The 18,396-nt window shown below is 30.5% G+C and overlaps 3 protein-coding genes and 1 long non-coding RNA gene across 7 annotated transcripts; 2 read left to right on the forward strand and 2 right to left on the reverse strand.

Moving 5' to 3' along the window:
* Nucleotides 1-146: 146 nt before the first annotated feature.
* On the reverse strand, nt 147-1,784 carry LOC127144010 (uncharacterized). Its single transcript, XR_007815511.1, has 2 exons — nt 1,647-1,784; nt 147-442 (listed from the first exon to the last, which is right to left on the reverse strand). It is a non-coding gene; the product is annotated as an uncharacterized LOC127144010 (long non-coding RNA).
* Nucleotides 1,397-3,715, forward strand: LOC103498429 (probable NAD(P)H dehydrogenase (quinone) FQR1-like 2). Of its 4 annotated transcripts, none has more exons than XM_051079394.1 (3): nt 1,397-1,992; nt 3,042-3,226; nt 3,509-3,715. In XM_051079394.1, exons 1-3 carry the CDS (start codon nt 1,622-1,624, stop codon nt 3,520-3,522), a joined length of 570 nt encoding a protein of 189 aa, XP_050935351.1. In that variant the 5' UTR covers nt 1,397-1,621; the 3' UTR covers nt 3,523-3,715. The 4 variants fall into 4 exon arrangements, with proteins under 4 accessions (XP_050935351.1, XP_050935350.1, XP_008459250.2 ...); XM_008461028.3 differs by having other exon boundaries at nt 1,404-2,130; XM_051079393.1 differs by having other exon boundaries at nt 3,042-3,715.
* Nucleotides 3,716-5,570: 1,855 nt separating this feature from the next.
* Nucleotides 5,571-7,782, reverse strand: LOC103498428 (mitochondrial import receptor subunit TOM6 homolog). Its single transcript, XM_008461026.3, has 2 exons — nt 7,466-7,782; nt 5,571-5,959 (listed from the first exon to the last, which is right to left on the reverse strand). The coding sequence occupies exon 1, from the start codon at nt 7,641-7,643 to the stop codon at nt 7,479-7,481; it is 165 nt and encodes a 54-aa protein (XP_008459248.1). The 5' UTR covers nt 7,644-7,782; the 3' UTR covers nt 5,571-5,959; nt 7,466-7,478.
* A 5,566-nt stretch (nt 7,783-13,348) lies between these two features.
* LOC103498427 (RING-H2 finger protein ATL65) lies at nt 13,349-15,807 on the forward strand. The gene has a single exon (XM_017046888.2). It carries the CDS (start codon nt 14,231-14,233, stop codon nt 15,455-15,457), a length of 1,227 nt encoding a protein of 408 aa, XP_016902377.2. The 5' UTR covers nt 13,349-14,230; the 3' UTR covers nt 15,458-15,807.
* The last annotated feature ends 2,589 nt before the right edge of the window (nt 15,808-18,396 follow it).

The raw sequence follows: 18,396 nt of genomic DNA on the forward strand, positions 1-18,396 counted from the left end.
AAAATCAGATTGAATCTTCCAAATCAAAACTCATTATTTATTAGTCATTACAACTTTATGCAGCACATGACTTCATTCCCACTAATATTTTATGCTATGTTTTTTGCTTTTCCATAGTGTTCTTATAAAATATAAACAAATTTAAATAACTAATTCATATAATTTTGTTATTTAAACAAAAAGTGACAACAATATCAACAGGTGTATACAAACTGTACATTCCAATTAAAGGTATTATTTATTTCCTTTGTTCCTATTTTATACCCAAATTTGTTGCATCAATTTCTTTTTTTAAGTCCAAGCGAGATTCCTAACTACCAATTAGAGATGTCCACCGAGCCAGGTTGGGATGCCTTTCTTTGTTCTGATCTCATTGCTCATTTCATTCCTTGTGAAATTTTCCACGAGGATTGGGACGAGATTTCCCACGAAGAACTGATCTCTGTGGAGAATCTTACCTTTAAATCATTAATATAAGAAAATTCTAATAAAAAGTTAAATCCACGACTAAGTTGCTTGTTATTGTTGGTTTTATATCACAATTTGAATTTAAGGATAAATTAGTCATCTAAGAATCTAATCAACTTTTACTATTAAGTTTTAAATAGTATAAAAAAGTCATCGACCAATACAACATTTCAAAAAATTCACTGATTCATTTGATAAAAAATTGAAAGTTTGCTATTGTATTAGACACAAAATTTCAATTTTATATCTAATAAATTTATCTAAGGGCAAGAATGTTAGTATATTTTATAATAATTAGGGACTCTAGAATAAATACCCGTAATTTAATTAATGTAACTTATAACATACAAACACATCAATAGATAAATATCAAGAAAAATATTCATTTGTACTTTATATCAATTACACCACATATATTCATTTTAATTCTAAGCTTTTATAAATGTATCAATTTAAATTCTTAATACAAACTTATATTACTTAAAAAGAAAAATGAGTTATGGAAGCCAAAAAAAATGTCCTAAATACCCAAAACTAGAGAAATAAAGATTTTTTTTTTAACTTCATGCAATTTATTATTCTGTTTGTAATAGTCATTAATTTATGATAAATTTATAATTTTTAATGATCAATATGTTTTAAAATATCATTAGTCAATTTATTTATAAATATATTTAAATATTCATACATGTCAATCTCGATTTACTAATATAAGATGGAAAGTAAAATTTTGTTATATTTTAAAGTATTTTTTCATTTAACAAAAATACCAGGAGTGTTTTGTTGGAAAAGGAAAGAGCTTTTTGTATTTTCAAAAAGTGGTGACAGACTTTTAATGTCGGTAGGAATAGTGTCACAAAACAGTAATAACTGTTCATTTGTTTCGGTTTCAATTTTGATTCTTCTATTTTCCAAAGTAAATTTGAAATTGCCATTAAAGATTAGACATAAAATAATGAAGATTTTCGTATTAAGAAGAATAAGAAGATGATGAAGATGATGAAGAAGAAGAAGTCAATCATATATCTAGAAAATGCCAGCGATGAGTATATCAATTCCAAATTTCCCCTTTAGCTTCCATTAATCGTTATCATCATCATCAATTCAAACTCCAATTCAATAATTCAATCCAGATTTCTCAATTTTACCAAAAATGGGGAAAGGGAACGGATGCGTACCTAGCAAGAACGGACCATTGGTAACCGTCTCCGATACAAATCCAATTCCAATTCCAATTCCAATTCCCGATCAACTAAAATCCAAAGCCGGAGAAATCTCCAGGAATCTCAGAATCTTCATCGTCTATTACTCCATGTACGGTCACGTCGATCTCTTGGCCAAGAGGATGAAGAAAGGAGTCGATTCTGTTGACGGCGTCGAAGGTGTTTTGTTTAAGGTGCCGGAGACTCTGCCGTTGGAAACGCTGGAACAGATGAGAGTTCCGGTGAAGGATGATGGCGTGCCGGTGATTTCCGTGGAGGAGATGGTGGAGGCGGATGGATTCTTGTTTGGATTTCCGACGAGGTACGGATCTATGGCGGCACAAATGAAATCGTTTTTTGATTCGACAATTGTTCTTTGTCAGGATCAGAGATTGGCCGGAATTCCCGCCGGATTCTTTGTCAGTACGGGAACTCAAGGCGGCGGCCAAGAGACGACGGCGTAAGTTGTTTGTTTCAACGGTGACATTAATCATTTGGGGAATTCTGTTGATTTTAAATTAAAAATAATAATAATAAAATTTATTAAGTTAAAATATCATTTTTAGTCTAATTTTCAAATCTTAGTTTTTACACTTTCGATCAACCAAAATAGGTAAAATAATAATAATTTTCCTTGCAAGATAATATAAAATGTAATCATGTATTCAAAATTTTTAGGAAAACTGGTAATTTTTTTTAAAAAAGTTATTCGTAAAATATGAATCAAATTTAAAATTTGTAAAAAGAATAGAGACTAAAATTAGATATTAAATTTAATCTATATATATTATTTTAACAAAAAAAATCTCTTAGAAAGAAAAACTAATTATAATTGGTCTATAAATCAAAACAAATTTGAGGCTTAATAACAAAAATAAAAACCATGACATGATTAGAAACAAAAAAAAATGTATGAAAAAAGGAGAATCGTTATGAATAATAAAAAAGAAATGACCTCTTGTTATTTTTTAAGATTTTTTCTAAAAAATTAGTTATATACATAACTTTTTATTTGTATGGTTTTATTTTAATTTTCTTCCATAAGATAAATGCACTAAATTTATGTTAAATTTAAAAAAAAAAATTAAAAAGTAATTGTTTTAAATAACAAATTTATTGAAAATATTTACAAATATAACAAAATCTATAGTATAAGATATATATATGATGTCTACCATTGTCAATCAGTAACAGATGATAGTTATCTATTAGTGTTAGATAATATATTTTTGTTATGTTTATAAATATCTTACTGCTGCAATAGTGTCTACTTTTGTTGTAGTGATTAGTATATGATATATTTACGTGGCGATAAGACTACAAAAAGAGCAAAACAGTAAACTGACATTAATGTTATATGTTTTTGTGTAGGTTAACAGCAGTGAGTGTTCTAGCATATCATGGGATGGTGTATGTTCCAATAGGGTACACTTTTGGGAGTGAAATGAGTAATTTGGAGTCCATAAGAGGAGGATCTCCATATGGGGCTGGAGTCTTCTCTGGTAATGGCTCAAGACCTCTTTCTTCCATTGAGCTTGATCTTGCTCATCATCAAGGCAAGTACATGGCTACCCTACTTAAACAACGATCCCTCCCTCGTTGAATTACACTTTTAGTCCATATATTTGTACATGTTCTAAAAGCTTTTTTTTTTTTCTCTCGTTCTTATCATTCTATTAACACTTATTAGATACTTCTAATCTTAAGTAAGATGTAGTAGATAATATCTAACTTTTGATCAAGTTGTTTGTGGTTGATTGGTAAGAAGAGGAATATTATAATAGTATTTTGCATTTGAGAGTGAAAGTCTAATTCGAACTCTTTTGTATTATTCTCAGACATAGAAGAATAATGCAAGCATCGAAACTTTGACCCAAATGACATCATTAGGACCATATGTCGAGTGAAATTTTTCCAGTACTCCTGTAGTATTATATTATCTTTGTTCACACTATAAATTTGTCTTTATAAATTTCAATGGATCTCAGACCGATGTTAGACCAAAGACATATCATTCACTTTTTAAAGTTAGACTATTTGAGAAACAACATTGTACATGTTTGTTAGCCGCAGTTTAATGTTTAAAGATAAAAGTTTATGAACTAAACTTGTAAATTAACCTTTTTGAAATTAGGGTTCTTTGTTGTTGGGAAGATTTTTCTTTTTTTTAATTATTATTAGAGAGAGAGGGAATTGTGAAGGTGAAAATTTATGAATACAACATTGAAAAGAAAATAAGTTTTCACTTTCTTTTTCGTTGTTGGTGTTAAAGACATTCTTTGTCCATATATTATGGAAAATAAGAATCTTTGAAGTGTTAAGTGAAGCCAAACAATATGAAGCCAAGAAAATTTAATTGAAACATGGACATGATGTCCCCTTCAATTACAATCTTGAATTATTTTTAGGAACTTAGTGGGTAAGATCTACCCTACAATGACACTTTGAAATTATTGGGAACTCATGACATCATATATATGCCCTACAAATGTACATTTGAATTATTAGTATTTAAGGTCATATACCCCACAAAAGGAGTTTTTATTCACACCCAAAATAATAATAAATCACAAAGGACATTTGAATTGTTTTTAGAGGCTAAGAGCATATGCCCTACAATCACTTTTGTGTAGTCATAGAAATTGATGTTTTTGAGAACTCTCTCAACTCATTGTCTCTTCTAAATCTAACTTCTTCTTATTTGACTTTGACTTGGTGGATTTTTATTAACATTTTGGATTATAGAAATAAAGACCATTAACTTGTTTGAAAATAAACTCACATTTGTTAATTATTTGAGATTATTAGGAAATTTTGTTTTTTAAATTTAATTCATTTTTCTATGATAATAGAAAAAGTTTTGAGGTTTAAAGTGGCTTTTGAATGACTTCTTTAATTTAGATAATTGAAGTGTTTTATATAAAACAAATCTCAATTTACAATTTTTCTATGATAATAGAATTGTTTCAATCAAACTTGATTCATAATTTATTAAGATTACTTTTTAAAATCACTTGTATATATTCAAATTTTACACTTGCTTAAACTTTCTCCAATATCAAGTTAAAAAAAAAAAAGAGGATTAGAAATGACATAAAGACAATTTTGAAAAGAAAATTAATAAGGATTGATTGACTTATAAAAGTTTGAAAGTTTAGCAATTTAATTGATAAAATATAAATAATATTTGTGAAAGAGAACACGATTAAGAGAGTAATTTTAAGCTTAAAAAAAGTAAAGATTTTGAATTGACATAAGTTTAGTTCATAGTTTAAATTAATAGCATCCAAATATTTTAGAGGTGTAAATTGATATAATTTTTTCATCTTTAAAGTTTGGGCTAAGTATCTACTTGACTTTTGAAATTTCGAAAAGGACATCCAAGTCCAAGTAGAAATCTAAGTAGAAATAGTTTTAGAGAGCCCCCTATATCCATAGTTGACCAAACGAAAGATTGAGGTGGTAGTTTTAATAATTGTCCTTGATATTGGGTTGAGTTGGAAAATTTATTGGTTTTTTCCTTGTTTTGCCTTTCTTCTTTTTCATTTCTCCTCCTTCCCCATACATCCAAAATTCTATCTTCTTTTTCATTTCTTAAGCTTCACGAAAATGGCAAATCATCAAACGTTTACAAATCATCTACAAGCATTTTTCAAACTCAAGGGAATAAAATATCACTTTTGAAAACAGGACAAAGTTTGTTTTGGTGAAAGAAAACCTTTTTTTGAATAACTTTTAATACCTCATGGCCTAAACAACCCCCTTTTAGAACTTCTTAAATCCAATAGAAACCTACCTTAAACCTCAAGGTCCAGAATGTACCCTTAAATCCAACATCATTTAGTTAGACTTAGCCTTATGGAGCTCATTGAAGTATTTCTATGTTCTCACTACATATGGTTGGGGGAAGTTATTATATTTATTCATTATAATTGGGAGTTTAATATATGAAATAAATAAAGTTACAATAATAATTAAGGCCAAATAACTCTAGCTGCATAAAAGGACAGTGTCATCTGCATCTCACATTAACACATTCTACCAACTAACTATAATGCAACCTTCCTTATCTGCCCCCACACCCAACCAGAGATTTAATGGAATGGTTTCACGTCTCATCAAACACTAAAATAACCATTTGCCTATTATCCAATAGAAAAGGTAAAAATGGAAAATAGTGAAAAAGATTACGAGTCTCCTTCCCTTCTTTTCCCATGAGATCAATAGAAGAAAACAGGTTATAATTTGGAAAGCCTTCACTTCACCTCACCGCATGCTCGAGTCAAAAACTGCATATAAAATGAAGGAGCTAACAGTTAGCGATTTATTCAAATGTAAACACGCATGCACGAGGTCGTCAACAACCAGACATCCTGGAAACAGTGAGCTACATAAAGATCATGCAAATTAACAAAACTACCTCGATTCATAGTCAGCAAATAGTGAGATATATACCAGCAATACAAATAGTTTAGAGAAAGTCAGAATTTAGTCCTTATGGTTTAAAACTTACAATTAATCCCTTATTTATCAAAATATAAGGATTATGTATAAGGTTTCCTCAAACCATAAGGGAAGAAATGAAATTTTAACTTTCAAACCCATAGGTACTAAATTTAACTTTCCCCTAATCATAGAGACCAAATTTGTAACTTAACCATGTAAACCAGATATAAATCACACTGGAAGGAAGTAAAGAGGTTTCCATAAGAATGAAGTAAAGAGATGGTTATATTTCCTAATAATCAAAAGACGACATCAATTCTAATTTCATTTCATTTTCAAGCAGCAAACCTACCAGCTAAAAAGAAGTTAAATTCCCCAGCTCTCACCTCTTCGCAGTCAGTAGACCCTCCCAAGTCCTAAGAACGTATTGTCAAACGCAGTTCAATCCCAGATTCCCTTGCATACCCGTATAAAATTTTTCACGTTTATGATATAATCATTTTATCGGACAACTTCTAATGCACCAAACAATAATCAAATATGGAATCTTCCTCAATCTCTACTTTCATCAGAATATCTAGAAAATTGTATGTTGATATAGGGTAATAGAGTATCGACCAACGGCTCAGGGTTACAGGAGCTGACCCTTTGAAAAATATTTCGGATGAGTGCAAATGTTTGTGCATGTGCATGTTTGGGAGTTATTTTGGAATTATTAAATTTACTTTCGTCCTACTCAAAACAACTTCAAAAGAACATCTTTAATCCCTCGGAATTAATTTAGTATTTAGTTTTCCACTTTTAAATGCATTTGTTAATCAAATTGGTTTTGAATCATTAAAAGCATGTTTCATAGTGATCTCAAAAATGACATATTAAAATGACTCCCAAACATGTCCGAAAGACAAATCCAGTCTGTTGTCATATTCCGACCGATATGGCAATTAGCAGAACCAACTACCAAGCATGACCAATGCTTGGTAGTTGACATATCACTTATTAAGGTCTTTCTCAAGTCCTTTTTAATAGAAAAGCCTACCCCCATCGTCGATATAGATAGCCAAGGGATGAATAAAACACTGCAGTTAACTGGGAACAAATGAATTCCTTCCCAACAGAAGCTGCCAAGCAGGCTAATTTAATAAAATCAACCGAATCTCGACAGTATAAACAACTCAAAAATTCAGGATAGAGGCAGAGAGTTAATCTAACCCTAAATTTCAAGTAATAATAAAAGCAGATTCCCAAGTGATGAGATCACATAATTTCTCAAAAAACGAAACACGAATCGAAAAAACACTAAAATTTCAAAACCCCAGAAGGATAATGAGAGAATGGAATTGAAATACCTTAGGGAACGACCTAAAAATCCAGCTTGAGCTCTTCTTTCTCGTCGGAAAGGTAGTGAAGAACATAGGGAGTAACACGAATTACAGCAACCCAAACGCCGAACATAGCGACGTGAGATCGGAGCTGCTTGAGAGCAGCAGCCTTATCAGGCTTACGCATAAACATCCCTGGGAACATTTTTGGTTTCGAATTGTTCGGTGTAAGACAAAGGGAGGATCGGAATGACCGAAAGTCGATGATAAAACCCTAGACTCGGATTTGGGATTTTTCGATTTCTTATGGCGTGGGTTTAAGCCTTTAAAGCCCAACCCTACAAATCCCTACACTTTCTTTGGTATTGTTTTCAGCTGTAATGTTTTCTATATTTGGATCACTAAACTGCCTAATCACATAATCACACCTACAAAAATGTAGGATTTAATTTTTAATTAAAGGTTAGATGTAATAACTCAAAAAGATATTTTTAATTTTTTAATTTTTAATTAAATGCATTAGTATTCTACTTCACTTATCATCATATTTTCTTAACTCATTTGTAAGGTTCAACTTTACTTACATATAAATTTTTTACTACTTCAAGTTTGGTATATTTTGTGATTTTTTTCAATTTCGTATGTAGAAATCTTAACAACAGAGACCAAAGTAAGCTTCTTTTTTAAGTTCGAGAATTAAAATAGACATTTTAAGAGCTTAGTGGCCAAAATAGAACAAAATACAAAGTTTAAATATTAAAATAAAATTTAAACCTTATTTTTATTCATGGTAAGATTAAATTGTTTGAATAGGCTTTTAATTAACCCCACGTACCAATGGAAAAAAGAGACACGCGCAACAGAAAACAGGATCAAATTTTACTCCAATTGCGTCTAATACTATTAGAAATTAACCCACATTACTACCCTAATTAAAAAGAAATTAGGGTTAATGAAACTCACCTTTGAAGCTCCCGTTCACTTGAAGTCTCAACTCAATCTCATATCGGATTACCACTAATGTCGACCTGCTATTTCTCACACTTAGAATCGGGTTGTGGCACCTAAATAAAGAATTTAAGAGAGAAATGGAAGTTTGATTTGGGTTGGAAGAATTTAGGTGAGTTTTCCACTTTTTACTTGTAAAGACAATAAGTAAAAGTTGCCAAAAAGTTTTTTCATATTTGAAAAACTATCTTTTAAATAGACAAAATACATGCAACTATTGCATGTGTAAACTCACGAAAGTCCAACGCCTCACATTCCACTAATCATCAGAAGATTTTAGTGGACTAGGTATTTTAGGAGACGTTTAGGACGATAAGAGACTTATAGTTTGAGATTATAATAGTCCATGGATTATAATAGTCTGAGGACTAAATAGTTTGCGTTTGGAATGCAAACTATTATTGTCTGTGATGTAGACTATTGTAGTTTGTATTATTATAAGCTAGGGTGAAGACTATTATAACCTGTGTTTTTTACTACTTTTTTTTTTTGTTAATATACTATACACGAACTACACATTTTTGTTCGATTGAATTTATTAAATCTTGTTAATTAGGATGTTCATTTATTCAATTGCATTTTTCTAAATTTTAAGCGAAGATAATTTAAGTTTTCCTAAATTTTTTCTAATATATTTTTCCAAAATAAATTTTCCTAAGTAATCTTTACTAAATTAATTTTGCAAATATATTTTTCGTAGTTTATTTTTCCTAATAGGTCATATTCCTAAGTTATTTTTGTAAAGTAACTTTTTCATAATTTATTTTTCCTAACAAGCCATATTTCTAAGTTATTTTTGCAAATTAGATTTTTTCTAATTTGTTTTTCGTAACAAAATCCATTAGATGAATTTTATTGTGACATAATTAAAATTTTTGAAATATATAATCCTTGGGGGAGTAAGGAATAGTGATAAAGAGAAATGGAGGAGTGAGGAATAGTGTCAGAGAAGAAAAGAAAAGAGTGAAGAATAGTGACAGTGGAGAAATATGGGAACGAATATAATAGTCATAGTTCTAATCCAAATCCTAGGGTTATAATAACCTTTGGGCCAAACATAGGCTAGTTCACTCCTTATTCGAACTAATCCAACATTGTTCTAACCAATCCATTTAATATAACCATGATTAGTAAGTTAATCATTCACATGTTGTTTGTAACCTTGGTTGGGTCAAGATACATCTTACTCCTTAAGTCTCACTAATCCACTATTAAACACAATTGGTTTAAGGTTCAACTTATAAACTGAATCTCTCTCAAACCAATGAGAGGGTATGACCCCTTGTTCAAAAACTGGATTCAATCCTTAAGGAAACAACCTATCTACTAACCCCTTGTTCAAAAACTGGATTCAATCCTTAAGGAAACAACCTATCTACTAACCCTAAAGCAGGTAAGAGAGAATTCTCAATTATTGATCACTTATGCAGATCTAAGAATAATCCCATGTGAACAAAATTTCATAGTTAGATCAAGATTAAGATTAAATTACTTAGGTCATCAATAATCGTGACAGTTAGTTTTATACAGTAAACGATGCTAAAATATAAAAGTGACTATTTCACAATTTCAGTCTTATGTAAATTATTTACGTAGAATGTCCCCACTTTCATGTCTCCACATGAAAGATTCAGGATCGCATTATTTGTACTAACTACAAAGCGATCGCTTTCATAGCGTCCTCATTAAGACGTCCAATCTTATTCGTATACCATACCATTTATGCTATATACTCGAACTTGATTTACGTTTATATCTCTACATAAAGTTTAAGTCTACACTAGATAGCTTTGGGGTTTTAGTTTATTAGATTAAAGATTATAGTATTCAATTTTCACTAATAAGTCATCGGTAACAACTTTATTGAATAAAATATGATTTTAAACTACGAACTACAAACTACAAGTTCGAGGACGTAAATTTCGACACGTATGTATTCATTTTGATAGATATATCAATGTCTATACATGTAATGAACTAGTTACATTAGTCACATCTTTCTTTATCGATCTAGTTGATGGTTTTACAAAGGATAAAGGAGATATCGATGCTAGATATTAGGAAAATGACATGAATTAAAGTGATGGTAAATTCAAAATTCATCGCTTGTATTGCAACGAGTGGACGAAAAATTGAGCATTAGACTCATTTTTAAAAGACCTTATTTTTGCGAAAATAGCTTATTGTGATCACTTATATATCTATGATCGTCCCCTCATATCTAATTGATGTGGAACTTTAATCACAATTTCTAACAATCCTCCCCTTGAACAATGTACCACTGAGCCTTCCCTCAAATAGACATTCATTTGTTTAACTCTTATTCACCATAGCATACCATATATCTGATAGAGTTTGACCACAAATCACGATATGACATGCTTTCAAAGCTCTACTATTTCTTTGTTTGTCATCTCAAGATTTTCTATCGACATAGCTAAGTTAAGAGCATTACTCTAAAATCATCTTAAACCATTGATTGATCAAAATACTTTCTCAAATCATTAATTGACCCAAAAGTTATTTGAGCTTTCTAGGTGACATCATTCAACAATATGCAAAACCTTTTTTTGACAAAATTGTATAATTAGGACATTTTCAACACCCTATCTGAAATGGTTTTTAATACCATCATATAAGTTAATTTGACATGGTTTTTAATACCAAGTTATATATTTATACGCGGGATTGAACACCAATAAAATAATATCAATTAATCATTATCATTAATTTAATTAATTATTAATAGGTGCATTTTCAAATCCAGTAAAACGAGTCAAAATATATTTTAAAAAAGTAAAATTTCAGAACTATCAATCGACAGCAAGGTTTAGAACCTCCTGACCTAGACAAGCTAGGATGAGCCTTTTCTCCGAAGCCTAAAGCAAGTCAAACGAAGTGTCCATCAAAGATTGATAGGCACTACTAAAACTCAATCAACGTATGACCTATCAATATCTACCGTCATTTAACTATCTCAATATTATTTCAAGTCATCGTGTATGAATCCATCATCCTTAACTATGTAATAAAAAATTTATTATTATTAGCAGTTAATATCCTATTTAATAGATTATTTTCAGTAAATGAATTGTGTTTAATATAAGATATTCAATTATTTTAAGGGTTACATAATATAATATAACAATGTAGTAAATAACTCTATTTTTTTAAGACGACAATAAATGTCCTCTCACGTGGAATTAATTACTTTATTTTTAAATTAAATATATGTAAAATTGATAAATCAAACGAATATATTATAATCATAAAAAATTAAATGTGATGCATATCATTAATTGTCTCACACCTTCAAATTTCAAATATTTAGTGTTCATATTTATGAAACAATACTATTGATTCAAACAATTCTGGAATAATTTTGAAAAAGAAACTTTAATTTTAATAGCGATAAAAAATAATAAAATTTAATCCTTTATAGTTATCATAAATATTTTTATTTAAAAAAATATAAAAAATATTCACAAAATATAATTAAAAATTTATTAATATTAAATACATATTATGTATCATTAATAGACTTCTATGGGTATCTATCCGTTCAATATAACAAAAATAAAGTAAGTATATAGTGAAAGTTCGAGATTAAAAGTGTAGAACTTGAAACTTGAGAATAAAATTCAAATCTAAAGAGTTAAACTATAACATTTTTAAAATATATCAACTAAATTAAAATCAAATTCAAAACTTTGGACAAAGTACTAAATTAAACCTTCAAACTTTCATAAGTGTATCAATCTGCACATTCTTTAAGATTTAGTTTAGAAAATATCGTTCAAAATATATTTTTTTCGATTAAATTTATGATTGATTATAAGTGAATTGATCTACAGATTTTATTAGAATTATACTTAAAATCTTAATAGGTTCGATGATTATAACAATTCAACAAATTTAACCATTATAATATGAACGGATAATCTTTAAATAAATCTCAATTAAGTGTTTAAGTTAGTTCTTTCACTTTGTTTAGGTTTAAAGATTTAACTGACAAAATTACAATCAAGTGATGTTTGTCTAAATAAAACACAATAAAATGTTTTAATCGATACACCCTCAATGTTTATAATTTTAAATTAATATAAATAATAATTTGGTAAATTAGTGTTTAGATTTATACCATCACCAAAGTTTAAGGATATATAAATTTTGTTCTCTAACATTTATATATTTTTTTTCTAGAAAAACCAGAAGCTACAAAATCAATATTTTTGTATTCACAATAAAAGAAGCCAAAGAGTTAGCATTACTTTTAGTATAAACTCATATGGAAATGAAGCCATCTCTCTACTTTTTGATAAAGACATTCATTAAAACTTGGATGATGGAAAGGGATTGAAGGATAGATGTTTTATTTGTATTTTTTTCATTAAAAGTCATTTTAAAAATCAACTTGAATTCCATTTCTAAACTCTAATTCCAACTCAATTAATAGTTACTTCCAACAAAAAATTGATTTAAACACTTGTAATTATCAATAAAATTTGATTTTTTTTATAAAATGGGTTAAGTAATTTTTTTATTTTCTTTATTATATATATATAAATACAATTTTGTCCCTAGATTTTATATTATTAAATTTAAAATTCAAAATATTACAATCTTATCCTTAGGATTTGAATTTTGTTTTAGGTAGATCCTTAGATTACAAAGATTTATGCATTTAAACCTCAAATTTTCGGTTAAATTCTAGATTTTTGGTAATTGCATTAATGTTAATTAATTAATTTAAGATAATTAGGAAGTGAAGTTTAATATATATATATATATATATATATATATATATATATATATATATATATATATATATATATATATATTGTATTCCTCATTCTTTACTATAACTATTATTCAATCATATGTTGTGAAAGGGAATTGGATCGGGTCCAACATAATTTTAGTGCTCCATTATATGAAAAAAAGAAAAAAAGGTAGGCTTCACATCAAAATCAGCTTTTGAAAAAAGAAAAAAGAAAAAAGAAAGAAATCATCCATTTTTTTTGACTTTGTAGGTAGATATGTTCCACAACTCCTAATTTAAACATGGCCCCTTCCAATATAGTCTCCATTATCATTGGTTGTTATAAACCCATTCAATTATCTTCTTCCTTCAATACTTTTGTTATTATTATTATATATATTTGGATCCATGGTGTTTTGTTTTACGTATGAATGGGTTTTGCTTTTTGGCATCAAATTTCATGGAAGATCTCTTCTGTGGGCCACCACTTTTTTACTTTCTCTTCCTCTCTGCCTCACTTCCCCACCCTCCTTTCCCAATCACCTTCTCTCTCACTTATTACTTTTACCCTATTTCATTTCATTCCATTCATTCATGTTTAATGCAATCATATGAGATTTGCTACACACATTTTAATCACGATTGTCTTACTTCACAGTCATAAGTTAAGAAAATGTAAAGCACTATGTAATGTTTAGGGGAAGGGGAAGGGGAAGGGGAAGGGGAAGGGGAAGGGGAAGGGGAAGGGGCAGGGGCAGGGGCAGGGGCAGGGGGGCGGGGATGATGACGTGGCAATAGACTTTGTAGAGAGATTTGGAATGTGATAGTCCGCACCGCAGAAGATGAGAACTCAAGAAATGGCTTTAAATTTGTGAATAGTGACGTGTCATTCATCCAATGTCCTCGTCGACAAATCGCATGGAGGACCTAACAAAGAGTCAAACCTCTCTTCTCTTCTTCCATTAAGCCCTTCTTCCCTCTTCAAACAAACCTCTCTCTCTCTCCGACGTTGCAGCACCTCCATGCCGACCTCCCCTTCTCCTTCTCCTTCTCTGTCTCCTTCCACCTCCGCCGCCGCCGCCGCCAATTTCCCTCCTCCTTCATCCTTACAGTCGGCGAAGCTCCCAGTCGACTTCAGTCCCCCTCTAATCGCTATGGTTGTCGTCATCGCTACTGCCTTTCTCATCGTCACTTACTCTCGCCTAATCTCTCGCCATCTCATCCCTCCCATTCTCCACCTCCTCCGTCTCCACCGCCGTCGCTGGCGCCGGTGGCGCCGCCGCCGTCGACGTGCTGCTCGATCTTACATCCCATCCTCCTCTGGCGGCGACTTGGATTCACTCCCTTACGATTCGCCTTTCTTCGAACCTACTACGGATGCCTTTCATGTATTCTCTCCGTACGGTCTCGACGAATCAGTAATCAAAACGATTCCGCTTTCCGTCTATACTGCCAAAAGCCGTGACCGTGAGTGCGCCGTTTGTCTTCTGGAATTTGAAGACGATGATTACGTTAGAACGTTACCGATTTGTTCTCACGCCTTTCATGTTGATTGTATTGATGTATGGCTTAGATCACACGCCAACTGTCCTCTCTGTCGCGCGGTGGTTTTTAGGCCGGAATCTCCATTCACGCCGGTTATGGCGGCTAGAATCCGGCCAAGCTTAGACGATACGATCTTACGAAGCATCGTATTGGAACCGTTAGCGGAAGGTCCTCTTATACCCAATCGAGATTCTTATCACGCAACGGAATCAGAGATCACGCCTTGTATTGATGAGCCACGAAATAGCAATTCCGTGGAGGATCAAATGAACGGAAGAGATTTTTTGTTGAAACGATCGTATTCATTCGGATTCGAACGGAGCTTAGCGTCGGAGAGAATGATTCTAGAACCAGCAACCACGTCTCCATGGAGGTACCGTCGTGGAAGCTTCTGGAGCAAACGGCCGTCACCATTCGGATCTCTACCGAAAGCGAGAGTATTCTCATTCCGATACTACAGAGGTATGAAGTCCCCGTTCTTCAGACGAAGAGGAGGATTCTTTCCGTTATCGGAATCAAGCTGGAGATTCTCCAACGGCGTAGGTGGAGGTTCATCGAGACGGAGTAAGTCAATGACGAGTCCAATGTTTCTCCGATCGTCAGTAACCGGCGGAGGAGGAGGAGGAGCGGCGTTTTCGTCGAGCCGGTTGAGATGCGGGGATCCCGAGGCGTTATTATCACCGGAGAGATTCAATAGAAGATGATGAGAGGGGAAAGAGGGGAAGAGGAATGAAAAAACGAGGACACGTGTGCGGCTATGATGAGAGAGGGAAACGGAGGGTGGGAGATAGGGCGGAGGGAAGGAGAGAGAAGCGGCGGCGGTGGAGAGAGAGAAAATGGTGGTGGTGGTGGTGGGTTTTTAATGAGAGATGTCTGGCAAATTTTGTAGAGGTCATTAATGGGAGGTGGGGAGAAGCATTTAATGAAAAATTGACGAGAGAGAATACTCTCTCTCTCTCTCTCTTAAACTTTAATCGATGAACCACTACTGCTCATATGAGGTTAAATCCCTACTCTAACAAAATTTAATGCAACATTTTTTTCTACTTCTTCACTCTTTTTTCCAATTGCCCCCTCTTTACTCTTGCATTTACTTTTGGTCCTTCCATTTCAAATTTTTAGAGCCTACTTTTGCAAACCCAATTTCCAAGTCTAACGTTAGAAATGGAAGAAAAGAGATGGATAATAGACACTCACAATCTTACTCGTTCGAGGAATCAATTTTTAACCTTTCAAAACAAACAAAAAAAAAAAAAAAAAAAAAAAAGAGAGACTTAGCCATATGTATAGTTCACTATCAGTATTATAACTTTCACAAGTTTGGAAGAACAATTTTATTAGAGAAAATGGTTTAATAATAGATATTATTTATTTGAGAAAATGGTTTCATAATCGATATTAATTGATATCTAAAGAGAATCTAGTTTTTAGTGTATGTGTAGTTAATTTTTATTAATTTTAATTTGACTGAGTTTGTATGATATAACACAAACCTAATTATGATGGTCAAAATAGGGATGTTGTTCTTAATGTTAGTGGTTTTGACTCAATTTATTATATATTTATTTTGATTTTTCATGTATGAACTAAGTAGCCATATTCTCCCTATATCTATAATTTTAGGGGGAGTGGGGAAATTATATTTTTGGCCTTTTAATTTTAGGTTTGGTTTTCATTTACATATTTAGCATTTAAATTTTGTACTTTTGTTTTTAATTGTTAGTTTCAAAATGGAGTTTTTTATTCAATTACTCAAATCTTTAGTTTTCTTTTATTAAATACTCATTTTTTGGTTTTAATGTTAATATTTAGCCTTCATAGAAAAAATTAAGTATAATAAAATTTTGTCTTTTCAATGTAAATAGTTTTCAATTTTTTCTATGTTTGATAAAACTTCGATCTTGAAAATATTTTTTAAGTATGGCAAAATAACAAATGATAAAATAAATTTTTCTTTATCATTTTTCTATATTTGTAAATACAGATCTCTATTTTAAATTAATTAACACCAATTGAATAAGAAGAAGAGAGGGATGTAAATCTTAAAACATAGAAGAAAAAGAAAGCAAAACAAAACTTAATAAAGTCAAATTATTACATTCCAAAGCAGAAGAGTCCTAACTCTACCTTAAAGTTCTAATCAATTGAGCCAATTAACTATACACCAATCCGAAATTATTTTCTCTAAAAGAAACTTTTTAATATTTTTTATTAAAAAAGAAAAAGACTAGTAAATGTAAATATATTTTTTTTCCAAAAAAAAGAAAAGAGAAAGAGAGAAAGGTAAAAATAACAATAATATAAAGAAATAATAGTGGTGGGGGCATTTGGGTGATGCAAGAAGATCTAAGCATTAAATTTGTTACTAAATATAAAATTATAAGGTGAAACTAATTAATGATTCCTCATTTATTATTATTATCAATATTTGGTAGATGCATTATTGTTACCAATTTATTGTTGTTTTTGCCTCACCCCTCTTCTTCAATCTCATTTTAGATCCCCTAATCTTACATTTTGTATCCATCCAAATCTTCATTTTTTTAGTTTTATTTTTATTCCTTCTCTAATTTACGACTTTTGTTTTCATTTCATTTATAGCCCTTTTTTTTTTTTAATAATAATTTCTTGTGTTAATTATACTTAATTATTCTAAATTTTGATTAATAAAAAAATTAACATAAATAATTCAAATTGGATACTTATATAAATTAAATGATAAAGTTTTGGAACCAAACAAAAACAAAATTCAAAAACTTAAAAGTTAAACCGTAATGCTTCGAAACATTGAGAAAAAAAAAAAAAAGAAGAAGAAAGAAATCAAAAACAAAGAAAAACAGTGATGCTCACTCGAGGTTAATTATTATTGTTTTCAATACAACGAGTAATTGGTGTGAAGATTTAATATGCACATCAATTATTAGTAAGTTATGGTCACTCACATTTAATTATTCACATTAATGTTTGCTCTTAGTTTTATATTATTTATATTTATTCCATATTTAGAATGCCTTTCAAAGATATTTAGATTTGTAGACCTTAAAAGGTTTAGTAAGTCATTGAACTTTTAACGTGTGTCTATCCGATAGATACTCGATTTATTCAACATTTTTAAACTAAATATAACATATTATTATTTTTATGATTTATAAATATATAATATCAAACCGTACATTTTAAATCTCGGTTTAAATTTTAATCTAAGTAATTTATAAATCTACTATCTTAACCCACGAAATACAACTATTTTTTCGTTAAATATGTAGTGTTCGATATATTGAATTTCAAATTATCTACAAAACATGACCTATTTGCATTTTTATTAATAATAATAATCATATTTTGTTAAAGAGCATGATTTAATATTTTTAGAACATGATCTCAAGATAATGGTAGAGGAATGTTTGAAATAAGAGTTTGGTAGGGGCATAGTTTATTTACAATCACATTGATGAGAGAGATCCATGATGGAAAAATGTTTGGCTTTTTGTCCAATTTTACCTTTTCTTGAGTTAAAAAACAAAACAAAACAAAACAAAAGGGGTGGAAAGAAAAAAAATATATTTATAAGATTTGTATTTTAGTAGCTTTTGTTTATTTTCTTAAAAAGAAAATTATATTTTTCTTCCATCTCTTTTGTTGA

The sequence above is a fragment of the Cucumis melo genome, chromosome 11, assembly GCF_025177605.1.
Source record: "Cucumis melo cultivar AY chromosome 11, USDA_Cmelo_AY_1.0, whole genome shotgun sequence".
NCBI lineage: Eukaryota > Viridiplantae > Streptophyta > Magnoliopsida > Cucurbitales > Cucurbitaceae > Cucumis > Cucumis melo.